At 46.3% G+C, this 20,179-nt stretch overlaps 1 protein-coding gene across 2 annotated transcripts in view; it reads left to right on the top strand.

Moving 5' to 3' along the window:
* The window catches only part of LOC128690906 (irregular chiasm C-roughest protein), a 184,065-nt gene extending 165,397 nt beyond the window's left edge, over positions 1–18,668 (top strand). The window contains exons 5-9 of one of the 2 annotated variants that reach the window (XM_053779691.2): positions 4,139–4,289; positions 5,373–5,521; positions 9,512–9,637; positions 11,050–11,115; positions 16,582–16,651. In XM_053779691.2, the coding sequence (XP_053635666.1) occupies positions 4,139–4,289; positions 5,373–5,521; positions 9,512–9,624 (413 nt within the window). In that variant the 3' untranslated portion in view covers positions 9,625–9,637; positions 11,050–11,115; positions 16,582–16,651. Of the gene's footprint in view, positions 1–4,138; positions 4,290–5,372; positions 5,522–9,511; positions 9,638–11,049; positions 11,116–16,581 lie in introns of both variants that reach the window. The other variant, XM_053779690.2, reaches the window with a different exon arrangement.
* The last annotated feature ends 1,511 nt before the right edge of the window (positions 18,669–20,179 follow it).

Genomic DNA, 20,179 nt, shown 5'->3' with positions numbered 1-20,179 from the left:
ACCACCACTACTACCAGTACTACTACCACTACTACCACCACTACTACCAGTACTACTACCACTACTACCAGTACTACTACCACTACTACCACCACTACTACCAGTACTACTACCAGTACTACTACCACTACTACTACCACTACTACCACCACTACTACCAGTACTACTACTACTACTACCACCACTACTACCAGTACTACCACGACTACTACCACCACTACCACTACTACTAGTACGACCACCACTACTACCACCGCTACCAGTACTATCACCACTACCAGTACTTCCATCACTACTAACGGTACTACCACCACTACCACTACTAGTACTATCGCCACTAGTACTACTATTAGTACTTTGTCTCCACAACCACTCTCACTACCACAATTACTATCGCCATCACAACTACTACTCCCATACAATTTTTACACCCACTACAATTCTCCCATCTCACTCTTAAAAATTACGTTCGTTATCGCCCACACAACACCACCCACACAACACCACCCACACAACACCACCCACACAACACCACCCACACAACACCGCCCACACAACACCGCCCACACATCACCACCCACACAACACTACCCACACAACACCACCCACACAACACCACCCACACAACACCACCCACACAACACCACCCACACAACACCGCCCACACAACACCACCCACACAACACCACCCACACAACACCACCCACACAACACCGCCCACACAACACCACCCACACAACACCACCCACACAACACCGCCCATACAATACCGCCCACACATCACCACCCACACATCACCACCCACACAACACCACCCACACATCACCACCCACACAACACCGCCCACACATCACCACCCACACAACACCACCCACACAACACCGCCCACACAACAACACCCACACATCACCACCCACACAACACCACCCACACAACACCACCCACACAACACCACCCACACAACACCACCCACACAACACCACCCACACAACACCGCCCACACATCACCACCCACACATCACCACCCACACAACACCACCCACACAACACCGCCCACACAACACCACCCACACATCACCACCCACACAACACCACCCACACAACACCGCCCACACAACACCACCCACACAACACCACTCACACATTACCACCTACACAACACCACCCACACAACACCACCCACACAACACCGCCCACACAACACCACCCACACAACACCACCCACACATTACCACCTACATAACACCACCCACACATCACCACCCACACAACACCGCCCACACAACACCACCCACACAACACCATCCACACATTACCACCTACACAACACCACCCACACAACACCACCCACACATCACCACCCACAAAACACCGCCCACACAACACCACCCACACAACACCACCCACACAACACCACCCCACAACACCACCCACACAACACCACCCACACAACACAACCCACACAACACCACCCACACAACACCACCCTCACAACACCACCCACACACCACAGCACCCACACAACACCACACACAACACAGCACCCACACCACAGCACCCACACAACACCACCTACACAACACCACCCACACAACACCACCCCACAACACCACCCACACAACACCACCCACACAACACCACCCACACAACACCACCCACACAACACCATCCCACAACACCACCCACAAAACACCACCCACACAACACCACCCACACAACGCCACCCACACAACACCACCCACACAACACCACCCGCACATTACCACATACACAACACCACCCACACATCACCACCCACACAACACCACCCACACAACACCACACGCAACACAGCACCCACACCACAGCACCCACACAACACCACCCACACAACACCACCCACACAACACCACCCCACAACACCACCCACACAACACCACCCACACAACACAACCCACACAACACCACCCACACAATACCACCCACACAACACCACCCACACACCACAGCACCCACACACCCACACACAGCACCCACACCACAGCACCCACACAACACCACCCACACACAATACCACCCACACAACACCACCCACACACCACAGCACCCACACAACATCACACACAACACAGCACCCACACCACAGCACCCACACAACACCACCCACGCAACACCACTTACACAACACCACCCCAAAACACCACCCACACAACACCACCCACACAACACAACCCACACAATACCACCCACACAACACCACCCACACACCACAGCACCCACACAACATCACACACAACACAGCACCCACACCACAGCACCCACACAACACCACCCACGCAACACCACCCACACAACACCACCCACACAACACCACCCACACAACACCACCCAAACCACAGCACCCACACAACACCACCCACACAACACCACCCACACAGCACCACTCACACAACACCACCCAAACCACAGCACCCACACCACAGCACCCACACAACACCACCCACACAGCACCACCCACACAACACCACCCACACAGCACCACTCACACACCACCCAAACGACAGCACCCACACCACAGCACCCACACCACAGCACCCACACAACACCACCCACACAGCACCACCTACACAACACCACCCACACAGCACCACTCACACAACACCACCCAAACCACAGCACCCACACCACAGCACACACAACACCACCCACACCACAGCACCCACACAACACCCACACAACACCACCCACACAACACCACCCGCACCACAGCACCCACACCACAGCACTCACACAACACCCACACAACCCCACCCGCACCACAGCACCCACACCACAGCACTCACACAACACCCACACAACACCACCAACACAACACCACCCGCACCACAGCACCCACACCACAGCACTCACACAACACCCACACAACCCCACCCGCACCACACCACCCACACAGCACCACTCACACAACACCACCCAAACCACAGCACCCACACCACAGCACACACAACACCACCCACACCACAGCACCCGCACAACACCACCCACACAGCACCACCCACACAACACCACCCACACAGCACCACTCACACAACAGCACCCACACAACACCCACACAACACCACCCACACAACATCACCCGCACCACAGCACCCACACAGCATCACCCACACCGCCCACAGCTGGTCTCCCTCCAACCAAAAGAAACATCTAGGCTGCAGGAAAGCAGTCAAGGCCAGTGGCAGATTTCCTTGGCAGATTTCCGTGGCAGATTTCCGTGGCAACAGAGGCAGAGGAAAACAGGAATTTCACTTTATTTCACCGATACTCTGACTGCCAGAACCTGAAACTGTAAAAAAGATTTTGGTGGCGTTTTTCCTTCATTTTCCATAACATTTTCTCTTCAAGATTGTGTGTGTGTGTGTGTGTGTGTGTGTGTGTGTGTGTGTGTGTATCTTTGAGGTAGTATCCCTGAGTCAGTATCCCAGAGTCAGTATCCCAGAGTCAGTATCCCAGAGTCAGTATCCCAGTCAGTATCCCAGAGTCAGTATCCCAGAGTCAGTATCCCAGAGTCAGTATCCCCGAGTCGGTATCCCAGAGTCAATATCCCTAGAGGTCACTATCCCAGAGTCAGTATCCCAGTCAGTATCCCAGAGTCAGTATCCCAGAGTCAGTATCCCAGAGTCAGTATCCCAGAGTCAGTATCCCAGAGTCAGTATCCCAGAGTCAGTATCCCAGAGTCAGTATCCCAGAGTCACTATCCCAGAGTCAGTATCCCAGAGTCAGTATCCCAGTCAGTATCCCAGAGTCAGTATCCCAGAGTCAGTATCCCAGAGTCAGTATCCCTGAGTCAGTATCCCAGAGTCAGTATCCCTGAGTCAGTATCCCAGAGTCAGTATCCCAGAGTCAGTATCCCAGAGTCAGTATCCCAGAGTCAGTATCCCAGAGTCACTATCCCAGAGTCAGTATCCCAGAGTCAGTATCCCAGTCAGTATCCCAGAGTCAGTATCCCAGAGTCCGTATATGAGAGTCAATATCTGAGAGTCCGTATATGAGAGTCAATATCTGAGAGTCAGCACCTGAGAGTCAGCACCTGAGAGTCAGTATCTGAGAGTCAGCACCTGAGAGTCAGTATCTGAGAGTCAGTATTTCTGGCCTACAGTGCAACAAGCTAGGATCCAGGGACCCAAGGAAGTCTACATACAGAGCGGCTCCACTATCAAGCTTACTTGTATCGTCAACACTCACTCAGAGAACGTGGGCGCTGTTACCTGGTTCAGAGACACTAATGAGCTAGACTACGACTCCCCCAGGTGAGTGCAGGTGCTGCAGCGTGTGTGGTGGGCAGCTGGTGGTGCTATAGTGTATGGTGGGCAGCTTGTGGTGTAGTAGTGTGTGGTGGGCAGATGGTGGTGCAGTAGTGTATGGTGGTTAGCTGGTGGTGCAGTATTGTGTGGTGAGCGGTAATGTGTGGTGGGCAGGTGGTGGAGAGTATTGTGTGATGGGTAGGTGGTGGGCAGTAGTGTGTGGTGGGTAGCTGATGGGTAGCAGTTTGTGGTGGGTAGCTGGTGGGCAGCAGTGTGTGGTGGGCGGCTGGTGGTGCAGTAGTGTGTGGTGTGCAGCTGGTGGGCAGCATTGTGTGGTGTGCAGCTGGTGGGCAGCAGTGTGTGTGGTGTGCAGCTGGTGGGCAGCATTGTGTGGTGTGCAGCTGGTGGGCAGCTGGTGGGCAGCAGTATGTGGTGGGCAGCTGGTGGGCAGCATTGTGTGGTGTGCAGCTGGTGGGCAACATTGTGTGGTGTGCAGCTGGTGGGCAGCAGTGTGTGTGGTGAGCAGCTGGTGGGCAGCATTGTGTGGTGTGCAGCTGGTGGGCAGCAGTGTGTGTGGTGAGCAGCTGGTGGGCAGCATTGTGTGGTGTGCAGCTGGTGGGCAGCATTGTGTGGTGTGCAGCTGGTGGGCAGCAGTATGTGGTGGGCAGCTGGTGGGCAGCAGTATGTGGTGGGCAGCTGGTGGGCAGCAGTATGTGGTGGGCAGCTGGTGGGCAGCAGTGTGTGGTGTGCAGCTGGTGGGCAGCATTGTGTGGTGTGCAGCTGGTGGGCAGCTGGTGGGCAGCTGGTGGGCAGCAGTGTGAGTATCCTGAACATCTTGTCATCACGCACTTTCCTTTTTCTCTCTCATTCTTTCTCCCTCCTCACGCTCTGGCTCTCATTCCTTCCATCTCATAATTGTTTTACCCTTTCTCATTCTCCTACCCTTACCAGTCTCTCCTTTCCCTCCTTCCCCATCTCTCATTCTCTTCACCTTAATCCCACGATAGGTTTCTTTCACCGCCTCTTCCTTCCTGTCCTCACCCTGTCTACTTGTCCTCACACGATGGTGTCTCTCCCTGTGCTTGGCAGGGGCGGCGTCAGCATCGAAATAGAGAAGACTCCCGCCAAAACCACTTCGAAGCTCTTCTTGACGCGAGCCATGAAAGGGGACTCAGGTAACTACACCTGCGCGCCGCAGTTCGCCGATGCTGCCTCTGTCGTGGTGCACGTCGTGAACGGTGAGTCTTCTCCCTGGACTCAACCCTGAGTGAACTAGCAGCCACTACCAACCCACTAAAATGTTAAGGTATAAATATCCATGTGATGTTTCGCTCTGTCCTCACACACTCAAATTATTGACACGTCAGTCGTTTAGGACCATTGGATCTTGACAGTGATCCAGGAGGGACCGAAATGTCATCAAGAGTTTCGTTTCCCAAGAGCTGGCTTTCCGTGAATTATTCCAGCCACGGCTTTGTAACTTTTTATTCTTTCACACACGTGACTTAACAACGGTCCAGAAGTAATCGAAACATCGTCTAGAGATTTATCTAAAAATTCATATGCAATTTGTAAATTGTTCCAGCTAGGGTATCTGTATGCTACAATGACCCACTAGTAGAAAGGTCATTATTCCCTCTGGAAGGCAGTTTGTCATGTCATTATTCAACTAACATAGCTGTTTTTTATATGTCTCTATCAAAAAATGGGCAGTTTATCTTTAGACAGAAGTATCTGAAGAATCATACATCTCTTTCCAGTATTTATACCACTTAAAATTTTTCATTAATCATACGATTTTTAATTCAGACTTTAGTTTCTCTATTTCACCATGTTTCTTTCTCTCTCTCTCTCTCAGCCTCTTTTCACCCGCGTCTTCAGGATTATCAAGATCTCTCATTCCTATGATTTTATCCATTTTTTTTGCATTAATCTCAAAGCCCGTTTCGTCTTTCCCTTATTTAAAGAGTATTGGCAGGCACCATCACGCTAATTAAGTGTCGCTGCTTTTACCTCCTCCACACCTGCAATGGCCTCCATATTATACTGCCCGGCCTCTATACTATACTTCCCGGCCTCTATACTATATTTCCCGTCTCTATACTATACTTCCCGGCCTCTAAACTATATTTCCCGTCTCTATACTATACTTCCCGGCCTTTATACTATACTTTCCGGCCTCTATACTATATTTCCCGTCTCTATACTATACTTCCCGGCCTCTATACTATACTTCCCGGCCTCTATACTATATTTCCCGTCTCTATACTATACTTCCCGGCCTCTATACTATATTTCCCGTCTCTATACTATACTTCCCGGCCTCTATACTATACTTCCCGGCCTCTATACTATACTTCCCGGCCTCTATACTATATTTCCCGTCTCTATACTATACTTCCCGGCCTTTATACTATACTTCCCGGCCTCTATACTATACTGCCCGGCTACCTCCAGCAACTCTACTGTAGCACGCTAATATCTCAGTAATGTCATGATTCAGGGTGTCAGTAATGTGTCACGAGTCAGAGTGTCAGTAATGTGTCACGAGTCAGGGTGTCAGTAATGTGTCACGAGTCAGGGTGTCAGTAATGTGTCACGAGTCAGGGTGTCAGCAATGTGTCACGAGTCAGGGTGTCAGTAATATGTCACGAGTCAGGGTGTCAGCAATGTGTCACGAGTCAGGGTGTCAGTAATGTGTCAGGAGTCAGGGTTTCAGTAATGTGTCACGAGTCAGAGTGTCAGTAATGTGTCACGAGTCAGGGTGTCAGTAATGTGTCAAGAGTCAGGGTGTCAGTAATGTGTCACGAGTCAGGGTGTCAGTAATGTGTCACGAGTCAGGGTGTCAGTAATGTGTCAAGAGTCAGGGTGTCAGTAATGTGTCAAGAGTCAGGGTGTCAGTAATGTGTCACGAGTCAGGGTGTCAGTAATGTGTCACGAGTCAGGGTGTCAGTAATATGTCACGAGTCAGGGTGTCAGCAATGTGTCACGAGTCAGGGTGTCAGCAATGTGTCACGAGTCAGGGTGTCAGTAATATGTCACGAGTCAGGGTGTCAGTAATATGTCACGAGTCAGGGTGTCAGTAATATGTCACGAGTCAGGGTGTCAGCAATGTGTCACGAGTCAGGGTGTCAGTAATATGTCACGAGTCAGGGTGTCAGTAATGTGTCACGAGTCAGGGTGTCAGTAATATGTCACGAGTCAGGGTGTCAGTAATGTGTCACGAGTCAGGGTGTCAGTAATGTGTCACGAGTCAGGGTGTCAGCAATGTGTCACGAGTCAGGGTGTCACGAGTCATAACGTAGTCTCTGTACAAGTACAAAATAATATGGTCAACAATAATTAGTGATTACTTATATTTTCCTTTTTCAGAACTGGTCAGTTCTGAGGCTAAGATTTGCTAATCAACCTCAGCTCATTTTAAAGCTGACAGCTGTTAACTAATATCCTGCCTGAGTTTATTTACAGAGTACTTACTATTATCTTACCTCAGCATATTGAAAAATTAAGAGCTGTTATCCTACGTCAGCTCATTTACAAGAGCTGGTATCCTACCTCAGCTCATTTACAAGAGCTGGTATCCTACCTCAGCTCATTTACAAGAGCTGTTATCCTACGTCAGCTCATTTACAAGAGCTGTTATCCTACGTCAGCTTATTTACAAGAGCTGTTATCCTACCTCAGCTCATTTACAAGAGCTGTTATCCTACGTCAGCTCATTTACAAGAGCTGTTATCCTACCTCAGCTCATTTACAAGAGATGTTATCCTACGTCAGCTCATTTACAAGAGCTGTTATTCTACGTCAGCTCATTTACAAGAGCTGTTATCCTACGTCAGCTCATTTACAACAGCTGTTACCCTACGTCAGCTTATTTACAAGAGCTGTTATCCTACCTCAGCTCATTTACAAGAGCTGTTATCCTACCTCAGCTCATTTACAAGAGCTGTTATCCTACCTCAGCTCATTTACAAGAGCTGTTATCCTACCTCAACTCATTTACAAGAGCTGTTATCCTACCTCAGCTCATTTACAAGAGCTGTTATCCTACCTCAGCTCATTTACAAGAGCTGTTATCCTACCTCAGCTCATTTACAAGAGCTGTTATCCTACCTCAGGTCCTTTACAAGAGCTGTTATCCTACCTCAGGTCCTTTACAAGAGCTGTTATCCTACCTCAGGTCCTTTACAAGAGCTGTTATCCTACCTCAGCTCATTTACAAGAGCTGTTATCCTACCTCAGCTCATTTACAAGAGCTGTTATCCTACCTCAGCTCATTTACAAGAGCTGTTATCCTACCTCAGCTCATTTACAAGAGCTGTTATCCTACCTCAACTCATTTACAAGAGCTGTTATCCTACCTCAGCTCATTTACAAGAGCTGTTATCCTACCTCAGCTCATTTACAAGAGCTGTTATCCTACCTCAGCTCATTTACAAGAGCTGTTATCCTACCTCAGGTCCTTTACAAGAGCTGTTATCCTACCTCAGGTCCTTTACAAGAGCTGTTATCCTACCTCAGGTCCTTTACAAGAGCTGTTATCCTACCTCAGGTCCTTTACAAGAGCTGTTATCCTACCTCAGGTCCTTTACAAGAGCTGTTATCCTACCTCAGCTCATTTACAAGAGCTGTTATCCTACCTCAGCTCATTTACAAGAGCTGTTATCCTACCTCAGCTCATTTACAAGAGCTGTTATCCTACCTCAGCTCATTTACAAGAGCTGTTATCCTACCTCAGCTCATTTACAGTCTCAGCCCGGGTAGTCATATTTCACCTTTAACTATAAATTATTTATGGCATCTCAACACTTCACTACAGCCGCCGGAGACTTTATTACTGCAAAATAACTTTTCCTAAATTTTGTTGTGTTAGTTGTGTCAAAAAAGACTCCCCGAATGGTTCTGTTTTCAAGTTAGGACCCGAAAAAACACGTGTGGTGGTCCTGGAGCTTTTTGAACCCAGAACACCGGAAGCTCTAGTTAAATGCCTTCTGAGAGCTCTATGAAAAATACCTCGAGGCTCATGTTTACGTAGCAGCAGTAAAGTTTGACCCTCGAGTGGTACCAATAACGCTTTACCCACCAGTTTTTTTATTACCAAGTTCGCCAGTGGGGTGAAATATGATACCAATAAAGGACTTTACTGATATGACGTTATTATTGCCCTTCCACCAACCACTCTTCAGCGCTACGACTTTAATTTCAAGCATCTGTTATGTCTGCTACAGGAGAAGAGTCGGCCGCCGTGCACACAGCGGGATCATCGTGTGTGTGCAGCAGTGTGCTGGTGGTCACAGGTTGCCTGCTTCTGCTACTTCTACCTGGGCCTCGACCAAGCTGACCCCACCAACCAGGTCAGTACACTCAATAGCAACGTTTTTTTTTAGCCATTAGGTTGGGTAATGGTCGTCAGGAGAGTGAACAATTACCTACTTGACTCTAATTTGCGCTTGGCTCACGTAATCGCAATAATACGATTGTACACGGACCACAAGGTTCGAGTCCCACTCGTTCTGCGATTCGGCTTCTAATGGAAATTGGTCTGCTATCACTTTTGTGGAGCAGCTCGGTTGGTACCGCACTGAGGTCGGTGGTTCAGTTCCCGGTACGGGTGGAAAAATTGGGACGTGTTTCCTTAAGTCACCTGCTGTCTCTGTTCACCAGCAGCAAGTAGGAACCTGGGTGTTAGCTGACTGGTGTGGGTCGCATCCTGGGGACAACCTGATTTGCCAGAAATGATCTGCATATCAAGGGGCTTTCTAAATAGTATGTCATTGATGTCTCCTATGTCTCTATAAGTAGTATCATGTACTTGTAGAAATAATAATAATAATAATAATAACAATTATTATTATTGTATATTATTAATGTTTCTTAAAGGGCTGTAGGATGATTCCAGTGTACAGACGTTTTTTTACGAAAAATATTTAAGGGAATAGACTGGTTTCTTGCCAGTGTTAATCAATATGGAGTTCCCACTATTATTATTATTATTATTATTATTATAATAAAAAAGAAGCGCTAAGCCACAAGGGCTATGCAGCGCAAATGGAGTTCCCACGAATCTTAGCCTGGAGTTCCCATGAATCTTAGCCTGGAGTTCCCACGAATCTTAGCCTGGAGTTCCCACGAATCTTAGCCTGGAGTTCCCATGAATCTTAGACTGGGGCCGACTGTGTTTTAGTCGTGTGATAACTCGTTGCTGCAGCTTCTGGATGGAAGAACGAAATAAGCGTGCAACACCTGGGTATCTTTACCGTGGGAAGCATTTCGCTAACGAATGGGTTTATCAGTCAAATATAGAGAAATAAACTCATAGAAGATATAAAAAGAGAGTGTGAGGTGATCAGTCCTTACGGACAGAGAAGATGTGTTCAGTCCATCAGCTTTAATAAAAGTTGGTTGCGGACTGACGCCTTCTACTGGCTAACCTATCATTGGTGATAGTAAAGAGACACAGTGGCAGGTATATGGAAGCTTTATTGACGATTTTTCGTCTATATACTGTGCTTTATCATGTCAACAGCGGAGCTGCTTTAATAAATAAGGTATTCAGAGCTTCTCTTAAATCATACCTACCTGGCTTTTGTTTTTATTTCTTTTGTTTTGAACGTATGTGCCATCGTTAACCTCATCTGATGATTTTTTAACGTATTAGACGTATTTCTTTTAATATTCTGTAATGTAATTTTACGGTGAAATACGTCTGTATTAAGATATGTGACGGTGTGTTCTCTGGCCAGATTAAGAAACATTGTTTTTTCAGGATGTGGAATGTCCTTCACGCTGGTGGGACATTAATGTATGAGGCCCCTTCCTTGACACAAGACAGGTATGTGGTGGTGATGGTAGTGGTGGTGTGTGTGGTGATGGTAGTGGTGGTGTGTGTGGTGATGGTAGTGGTGGTGTGTGTGGTGATGGTAGTGGTGGTGTGTGTGTGGTGATGGTAGTGGTGGTGTGTGTGTGGTGATGGTAGTGGTGGTGTGTGTGTGGTGATGGTAGTGGTGGTGTGTGTGGTGATGGTAGTGGTGGTGTGTGTGGTGATGGTAGTGGTGGTGTGTGTGTGGTGATGGTAGTGGTGGTGTGTGTGTGGTGATGGTAGTGGTGGTGTGTGTGGTGATGGTAGTGGTGGTGTGTGTGGTGATGGTAGTGGTGGTGTGTGTGGTGATGGTAGTGGTGGTGTGTGTGGTGATGGTAGTGGTGGTGTGTGTGGTGATGGTAGTGGTGGTGTGTGTGGTGATGGTAGTGGTAGTGTGTGTGGTGATGGTAGTGGTGGTGTGTGTGGTGATGGTAGTGGTAGTGTGTGTGGTGACGGTAGTGGCGATGTGTGTGGTGACGGTAGTGGTGGTGTGTGTGGTGATGGTAGTGGTAGTGTGTGTGGTGACGGTAGTGGTAGTGTGTGTGGTGACGGTAGTGGCGATGTGTGTGGTGACGGTAGTGGTGGTGTGTGTGGTGATGGTAGTGGTAGTGTGTGTGGTGACGGTAGTGGTAGTGTGTGTGTGTGTGTGATTGTAGTTGGATACATCAGCAGTGTGTTGCTGCCCCTAACAACACACACACACACACACACACACACACACACACACACACACACACACACACACACACACACACACACACACACACACACAAAAAAAAAAATGGTGGGGACTCGCAGGAACCAAGGATCAGATGAGAATGGTTCTGGTAGGGAGGAGTGGATGGAGGAGCAGTGGAAAAGGATGGAACAAGAGTGGGAGAGAAAATTAGGAGAGCTTTCTGAAAAAATGGAGAAAGAGCTCTCTGTGAAATTGGAAAAGAGGTTGGAGAAGGAGACAAAGAATTGGGAAGCACAAGTCGAAACTGCAGTAGCCAAGATAAGGGTCCTAGAAGTTGAGATAAATAGGCTGAAGCGAGTTACAGGGGCAGTGACCAGAGAAGACACAGCATATGAAGCTGCGAGGCCGAACAGGAAGGAAGGAATTATGAATTATGCTAAGGTCATATCAACCTGCCAAAAAGAGCCAAGGAGTGGAAGGGAAGAACAGCTGGTTGCAGACGGAGAGGGTGATAGGTCGAATGCTGAGTCACAACCATGCTATCAAGAGCCACTGGAAAAATCAAGGGAGAAACTGACCACATACAGGCAGGATCCAGAGTCACAATGGGAGGAGGAAAGGGCAAAATCAGTGTTTATCCATGGGCTTCAGGAGAGAGAGGAAAGGACACACACTGAAAGGCAGCAGGAAGAAAGTAAGGAGATTGAGAAAATCATCACGGAAATAGGTGAAGAGATGGACGAGATTGTAAATTTTCAGAGGATAGGGGGGTACTCGAAGGGGAGAAACCGACCAATCAAGCTGATTCTCAGGACGGAAACAGTGCGGAACAGGATCCTCCAAGAGAAACCACGATTGAAATACTCGGAAGAGTACAAGAGGGTGTTCCTAGATAGAGACAGAACAAAATCAGAACGACAGCAGCTGAGGGAGAGGACAAAAAAGCGAAAGGAGCTAGGAAAAGAGACAAGGATGGAACCAGCAGAGGTCAGTCAGAGCAGAACAGAACAACAAGGGCAAGCACACACACAACTATTCTCAGAACCATACAACCTATCACACCATCCCAACACACACTACAATCCATACCCACAGCCTCCACCCAACACCGAGCTATAGAATCCCACAGTATGCCACCAGGTCTCCCACCCTCACAGGCCCCACAAACCACAGTGTTGGAAAGGAAACTGAAGGTATGGTACACAAACGCTGATGGTATAACAAATAAGTGGGAAGAGTGGCATGAAAGAGTCAAAGAGGCATCACCGGACATCATAGCTCTCACAGAAACCAAGCTTACAGGTATGATAACAGATGCCATCTTTCCAATTGGATACCAAATCCTGAGAAAAGACAGAGGGAACAGGGGGGGTGGAGGAGTGACATTGCTAATCAAAAATCGCTGGAATTTTGATGAGCTGGAGAGAGGAGACAGCGAAGAAGAAAGTGATTACATAGCGGGAACGCTTCACTCTGGAGGTCCCAAGGTGTAATAGCAGTGATGTATAACCCACCACAGAACAGCAGGAGGCCAAGGCAAGAGTACGACGAGAGCAATAGAGCGAAGGTTGACACACTGGCTAGAGTGGCCAGAAGAGCTCATGCATGCAGGGCAAAGCTCCTGATCATGGGTGACTTTAAAAACAAGGAGATCGATTGGGAGAACTTGGACCCGCATGGGGGCCAAGATACATGGAGGGCTAAGATGATGGAGGTGGTACTGGAAAACTTCATGTACCAACACGTAAGGGACACTACAAGAGAGAGAGGAGAGGATGAACCAGCAAGGCTAGACTTAGTATTCACCTTGAGTAGTGCAGATATCGAGGACATCACATATGAAAGACCCCTTGGGGCCAGTGACCATGTGGTTTTAAGCTTCGAATACACAGTAGAGCTACAAGTGGAGGGAGAAGTAGGAAGGCCAGGACGAATGAAGCCAAACTACAAGAAAGGGGACTACACAGGAATGAGGAACTTCCTGAACGGGGTTCAGTGGGACAGAGAACTGGCAGGGAAGCCAGTTAATGAGATGATGGAATATGTAGCAACAAAATGCAAGGAGGCTGAGGAGAGGTTTGTACCCATGGGTAACAGGAATAATGAAAAAGCCAGGATGAGCCCATGGTTTACCCAAAGGTGCAGGGAGGCAAAAACCAAGTGTGCTAGGGAATGGAAGAAATATAGAAGGCAAAGGACCCAGGAGAATAAGGAGAGCAGTCGTAGAGCCAGAAACGAATATGCACAGATAAGAAGGGAGGCCCAAAGGCAATATGAAAATGACATAGCAGCGAAATCCAAATCTGACCCAAAACTGTTGCACAGCCACATCAGGAGGAAAACAACAGTCAAGGACCAGGTAATCAGGCTAAGGAAGGAAGGAGGAGAGACAACAAGAAATGACCGTGAAGTATGTGAGGAACTCAACAAGAGATTCAAAGAAGTGTTCACAGAGGAGACAGAAGGGGCTCCAGAAAGACGGAGAGGTGGGGCACACCACCATGTGCTGGACACAGTGCACACAACCGAGGAAGAAGTGAAGAGGCTTCTGAGTGAGCTAGATACCTCAAAGGCAATGGGGCCAGATAACATCTCCCCATGGGTATTGAGAGAGGGAGCAGAGGCGCTATGTGTACCCCTAACAACAATATTCAATACATCTATCGAAACAGGGAGATTGCCTGAGGCATGGAAGACAGCAAATGTAGTCCCAATCTTTAAAAAAGGAGACAGACATGAAGCATTAAACTACAGACCAGTGTCACTGACATGTATAGTATGCAAAATCATGGAGAAGATTATCAGGAGAAGAGTGGTGGAACACCTAGAAAGGAATGATCTCATCAACAGCAGCCAACATGGTTTCAGGGACGGGAAATCCTGTGTCACAAACCTACTGGAGTTCTATGACATGGTGACAGCAGTAAGACAAGAGAGAGAGGGGTGGGTGGATTGCATATTCTTGGACTGCAAGAAGGCGTTTGACAGTTCCACACAAGAGATTGGTGCAAAAACTGGAGGACCAAGCAGGGATAACAGGGAAGGCACTACAATGGATCAGGGAATACTTGTCAGGAAGACAGCAGCGAGTCATGGTACGTGGCGAGGTGTCAGAGTGGGCACCTGTGACCAGCGGGGTCCCACAGGGGTCAGTCCTAGGACCAGTGCTGTTTCTGGTATTTGTGAACGACATGACGGAAGGAATAGACTCTGAGGTGTCCCTGTTTGCAGAGGACGTGAAGTTGACGAGAAGAATTCACTCGATCGAAGACCAGGCAGAACTACAAAGGGATCTGGACAGGCTGCAGACCTGGTCCAGCAATTGGCTCCTGGAGTTCAATCCCACCAAGTGCAAAGTCATGAAGATTGGGGAAGGGCAAAGAAGACCGCAGACGGAGTACAGTCTAGGGGGCCAGAGACTACAAACCTCACTCAAGGAAAAAGATCTTGGGGTGAGTATAACACCAGGCACATCTCCTGAAGCGCACATCAATCGAATAACTGCTGCAGCATATGGGCGCCTAGCAAACCTCAGAACAGCATTCCGACATCTTAATAAGGAATCGTTCAGGACCCTGTACACCGTGTACGTTAGGCCCATATTGGAGTATGCGGCACCAGTTTGGAACCCACACCTAGCCAAGCACGTAAAGAAACTAGAGAAAGTGCAAAGGTTTGCAACAAGACTAGTCCCAGAGCTAAGAGGTATGTCCTACGAGGAGAGGTTAAGGGAAATCAACCTGACGACACTGGAGGACAGGAGAGATAGGGGGGACATGATAACGACATACAAAATACTGAGAGGAATTGACAAGGTGGACAAAGACAGGATGTTCCAGAGATTGGACACAGTAATAAGGGGACACAGTTGGAAGTTGAAGACACAGATGAATCACAGGGATGTTAGGAAGTATTTCTTCAGCCACAGAGTAGTCAGGAAGTGGAATAGTTTGGGAAGCGATGTAGTGGAGGCAGGATCCATACATAGCTTTAAGCAGAGGTATGATAAAGCTCATGGTTCAGGGAGAGTGACCTAGTAGCGACCAGTGAAGAGGCGGGGCCAGGAGCTCGGACTAGACCCCCGCAACCTCAACTAGGTGAGTACACACACACAGACACACACACACACACACACACACACACACACACACACACACACACACACACACACACACACACACACACACACACACACACACACACACACACACACACACACACACACACACACACACACACACACACACACACACATACACACACACACACACACTCACACACACACACACACACACACACACACACACACACACACACACACACACACATACACACACACACATACACTCCTTCATCTAATAAATTATCGGAGAAAAATATCGATATGATAACAAACTTGTCGGGAATAAAAAAAAAAGATATATTGCAGTGACGTGGTAATTTGAGTCGGATTTTGCAATTAACTGTTGCATAATAAACTGTATTGCATCGTTCACTACCAACTGTTCTTATGTAGTAGGCCAGTTTAGTTTTTTATTGCTGTTTATATGTATATAATAAGCCAGTTTATTGACCACATCAGTGTAAAGGAAGGAATGAGGTGTTTAGCAAAGTTTGTGTTTGTGTGTGTGTGTGTGTGTGTGTGTGTGTGTGTGTGTGTGTGTGTGTGTGTGTGTGTGTGTGTGTGTGTGTGTGTTTAAGTACCCTGACAGCTTGAGTTGTTTACTCAAGAGTGAATATTAAAGTTTCTTTCCCCTCAGAAGTGACGTGGATATAGCTGCAGAAGGTCTAGGTGGACATGTGTGGCCACCAGTGCCACTCACAGGAGCGATGTGTGGCCACCAGTGTCATTCTCACAGGAGCGATGTGTGACCACCAGTGCCACTCTCAAAGGAGCCATGTGTGGCTACCAGTGCCATTCTCACAGGTGCTATGTGTGGCCACCAGTGCCGTCTCACAGGAGCTATGTGTGGCCACCAGTGCCACTCTCACAGTAGCCAAGTGTGGCCACCAGTGAGATTCTCACAGAAGCCATGTGTGGCCACCAGTGCCATCTCACACGAGCTATGTGTGGCCACCAGTGCTACTGTCACAGAAGCCATGTGTGACCACCAGTGCCACTCTCACCGTAAATGACACATCTCCCCTCCTCAGCATCATGCCCTTATGAAGGTGCCATCAGCGTCATACCCTCACGAGGGTGCCACCAGCGTCATGGCACAACGAGGGTGCCACCAGCGTCATGGCACCAGGAGGGTGCCACCAGCGTCATGGCACCAGGAGGGTGCCACCAGCGTCATGGCACCACGAGGGTGCCACTAGCAGGCTGCCGCCCTCTCGTCGCTAGCACCATCACAGCCAGCAGCATCACCGCAGCATCCACCACCCATCACTCACCACCATCAGCGCCATCACTGTGTGCCTTATTAAATCCCTCTCTCCCTCACAAGTACGTCATGATAACCATCTCCACCATCATACTCTCCCAACACATCACTTTCACTCTCCACTTTCACTCTTTTTTCACTCTTTAGTCTTTTCTGCTGTTCACTCAGGATTTAAACCCCTGTTAATCCTCAATTATGTTTCCTTTTATATTTCGCTGCTTCACTCACGATTTTTTTTAAGTTCCCGATTTTATTATGTACTATGAGAATATTCTGAAAAAAAAGTCAGCTGAAATCCTCTGGAAAGGAGAATAATAAGATAAACATATACGATAATATATATTTATGCACTAGTTACAGTGACACAGGTCGTCATAGACACACACACATACACACACACACACACACACACACACTCTAAAGCGGATATAATACACAGCTTCAATGAAAGGTAAAACAAACATATAGACATTCTCCTCTGCACGTACTTAATACACTTCATTATTTTTGGTTTAGATATTGGTGTCTCACACGTCAAGAACAACACACAGTCACACCAGAGAATGTACTCTGGTGTGGTCAGGAATTACTCATCAAGATGAAGACAGTGACATCAGCAACACACTGCTGACATCCTTCTCCTGGACGAACATTCACTGTGCTTAACTGACGGTGTTCAACTGACTGTGTACGGAGGACCTCCAGTCACAATATACTTGCTGTTGTCAAAGATATTAAAACTAGAAATTTTCTCTTTATTTAAAGAATACATATATATATATATATATATATATATATATATATATATATATATATATATATATATATATATATATATATATATATAAACTTTATAAATACTTAAACAAACCCACATGGAGGCAATAAAAGTGAAAATTTATGTGGTAATATACTTGAATGTGAGGCCCTTTATTTCTCATCAACAACACAAGGTCACTCGAAACATATATATATATATATATATATATATATATATATATATATATATATATATATATATATATATATATATATATATATATATATATATATATATATATATATATATATATATTTCTCTGACGATATCTTGGGTTTGTTTTGATGTATTTTGAACTAATTGTTTTGTCTTACAGAAGGTAACTGTTAGATGTTCAAGTTAGGTTGTAATGCCATTAACCTCGACTCAAGAATTCTGGGCTTGTGTACACAGTTTTATTATCCACTGAAACAGCTTCCTACACATCAAGTTTCGTCCTGTTTCTCTAGTGTTCGAATGAATTTTTCGTTTCAGGGAACTTTGTATAAACACATCTACGGTGGTCAAATATTTTTAAACCACGGTTTAAATGATTTTATATTCCCGTTTTATTGTCTCCACGTAAGTTTGCTTATGATTTATCACAAAGAAAGTGTAATAGTGTGATGTATGAAGCTCAGTGATTCACCACAATAGGAAATATTTGAGAGAACAGATTTGTTCCCATCACACGGGAGAAAAAAACAAGGCAACTGCTTCCTAGAAAGTGAGTGAGACGGTGAGCAAAATCTTGGTATTTCTTGACAGTAAGGAAGATCTCAAGCCAAGATTATAATACAGCAATACAACGGTCAGTATATAACGAAGCATTCACCCACAGCTTCATATCTTAGGGTTGTTGTTGTTCTAGATTCTCCAGTATAATGGCCCGGCCCGGGCCTTTTCCAAGAGGTGGCTCGGCCATGTTAAGGTGCTACATCCAGACGTATGTTTCAGTATATGTCTGACACAGAATTTTGAACTCTTAACAATGATGTGCATCTTTTCGATACTTCCAGTTGTATGTCAGACACGAAAATATAAATATTACCCCCAGCTGGAGATGTACCGCCCTGGCCAGGAGTGCCGAGGTTACCATCAGTACTGGATGTAAACAAAGTTGATTCGGTGTATCACGTAGTGTGAAACTTCACACCGGAAGTGAGATAACACCACTGAGAAATGATAAGAAACATTAATAACAGTGATGTTACCCAGGCATAACTTAATCATTATCACCAACATAGATTTTTCTATTGTGGTGAGTCAGTTTTGTGAATATATATATATATATATATATATATATATATATATATATATATATATATATATATATATATATATATATATATATATATATACATATATATATATATATATATATATATATATATATATATATATATATATATATATATATATATATATGTATATAATGTTTCTTTGGGTGCAGATTAATTTTGATAAAGGCGTTACCAGGCGAAGATATTTTTGCACATGGTATTAAACCCGTTCTGGTCTTCGTATTTTATACATGAATGTTAAGAACAAATGTTCTTTTTAACAAGGTATTTTATAAATAAACATCGTCAGACACAAGTGTCTTTCAATTACCCTCGTTAATGTTTCTTATTGAAAAAAAAAATTATGATTCTTTAGGCATGTCTTTCTCCCCCTCATGATCCAAGGAACTAGAGCTGTCCTCCCTTTCCTCGGATCAGAGTCTGATTGCCTCCAAAGCCTTAGGCGCAGCACGGCCCCTGTGAGTCAGTAAGATATCTCCTTTTTCTACGTTAATTTATGTTAATCTTCGTTAATTTATGTTAATTTAACCTAAGTCATCCTGGCAAACATTACTTTTTTTTGGCTAATTTATTTCGGGAAGAAATCAACGAACTCTTATACGTGAGAAAACACACGCTCTCTTTATTGAATAAATTGATATTACCAGTATCTGTGGATATTATTGGTAATATCCCTTCTCGAGAGATATTATCCAAACTATGGCTAGAGTTATATAAATACTCTCGGTAATATAGCTCCTTCAGAAGATATTATGAGCAATATTCTTACTCCTCAGGATATGAGTAATATTCCTCCTTTACACTAGATATTATGAGTAATATTTCATGGTCTCCACAAGATGTAATGAGTAATATCCGTCATCTGAGA

This window comes from Cherax quadricarinatus, chromosome 24 (assembly GCF_038502225.1).
Source record: "Cherax quadricarinatus isolate ZL_2023a chromosome 24, ASM3850222v1, whole genome shotgun sequence".
NCBI lineage: Eukaryota > Metazoa > Arthropoda > Malacostraca > Decapoda > Parastacidae > Cherax > Cherax quadricarinatus.
The sequence above is the reverse complement of the archived record's forward strand: the minus strand, read 5'-3'. Positions and strand labels throughout refer to the sequence as shown.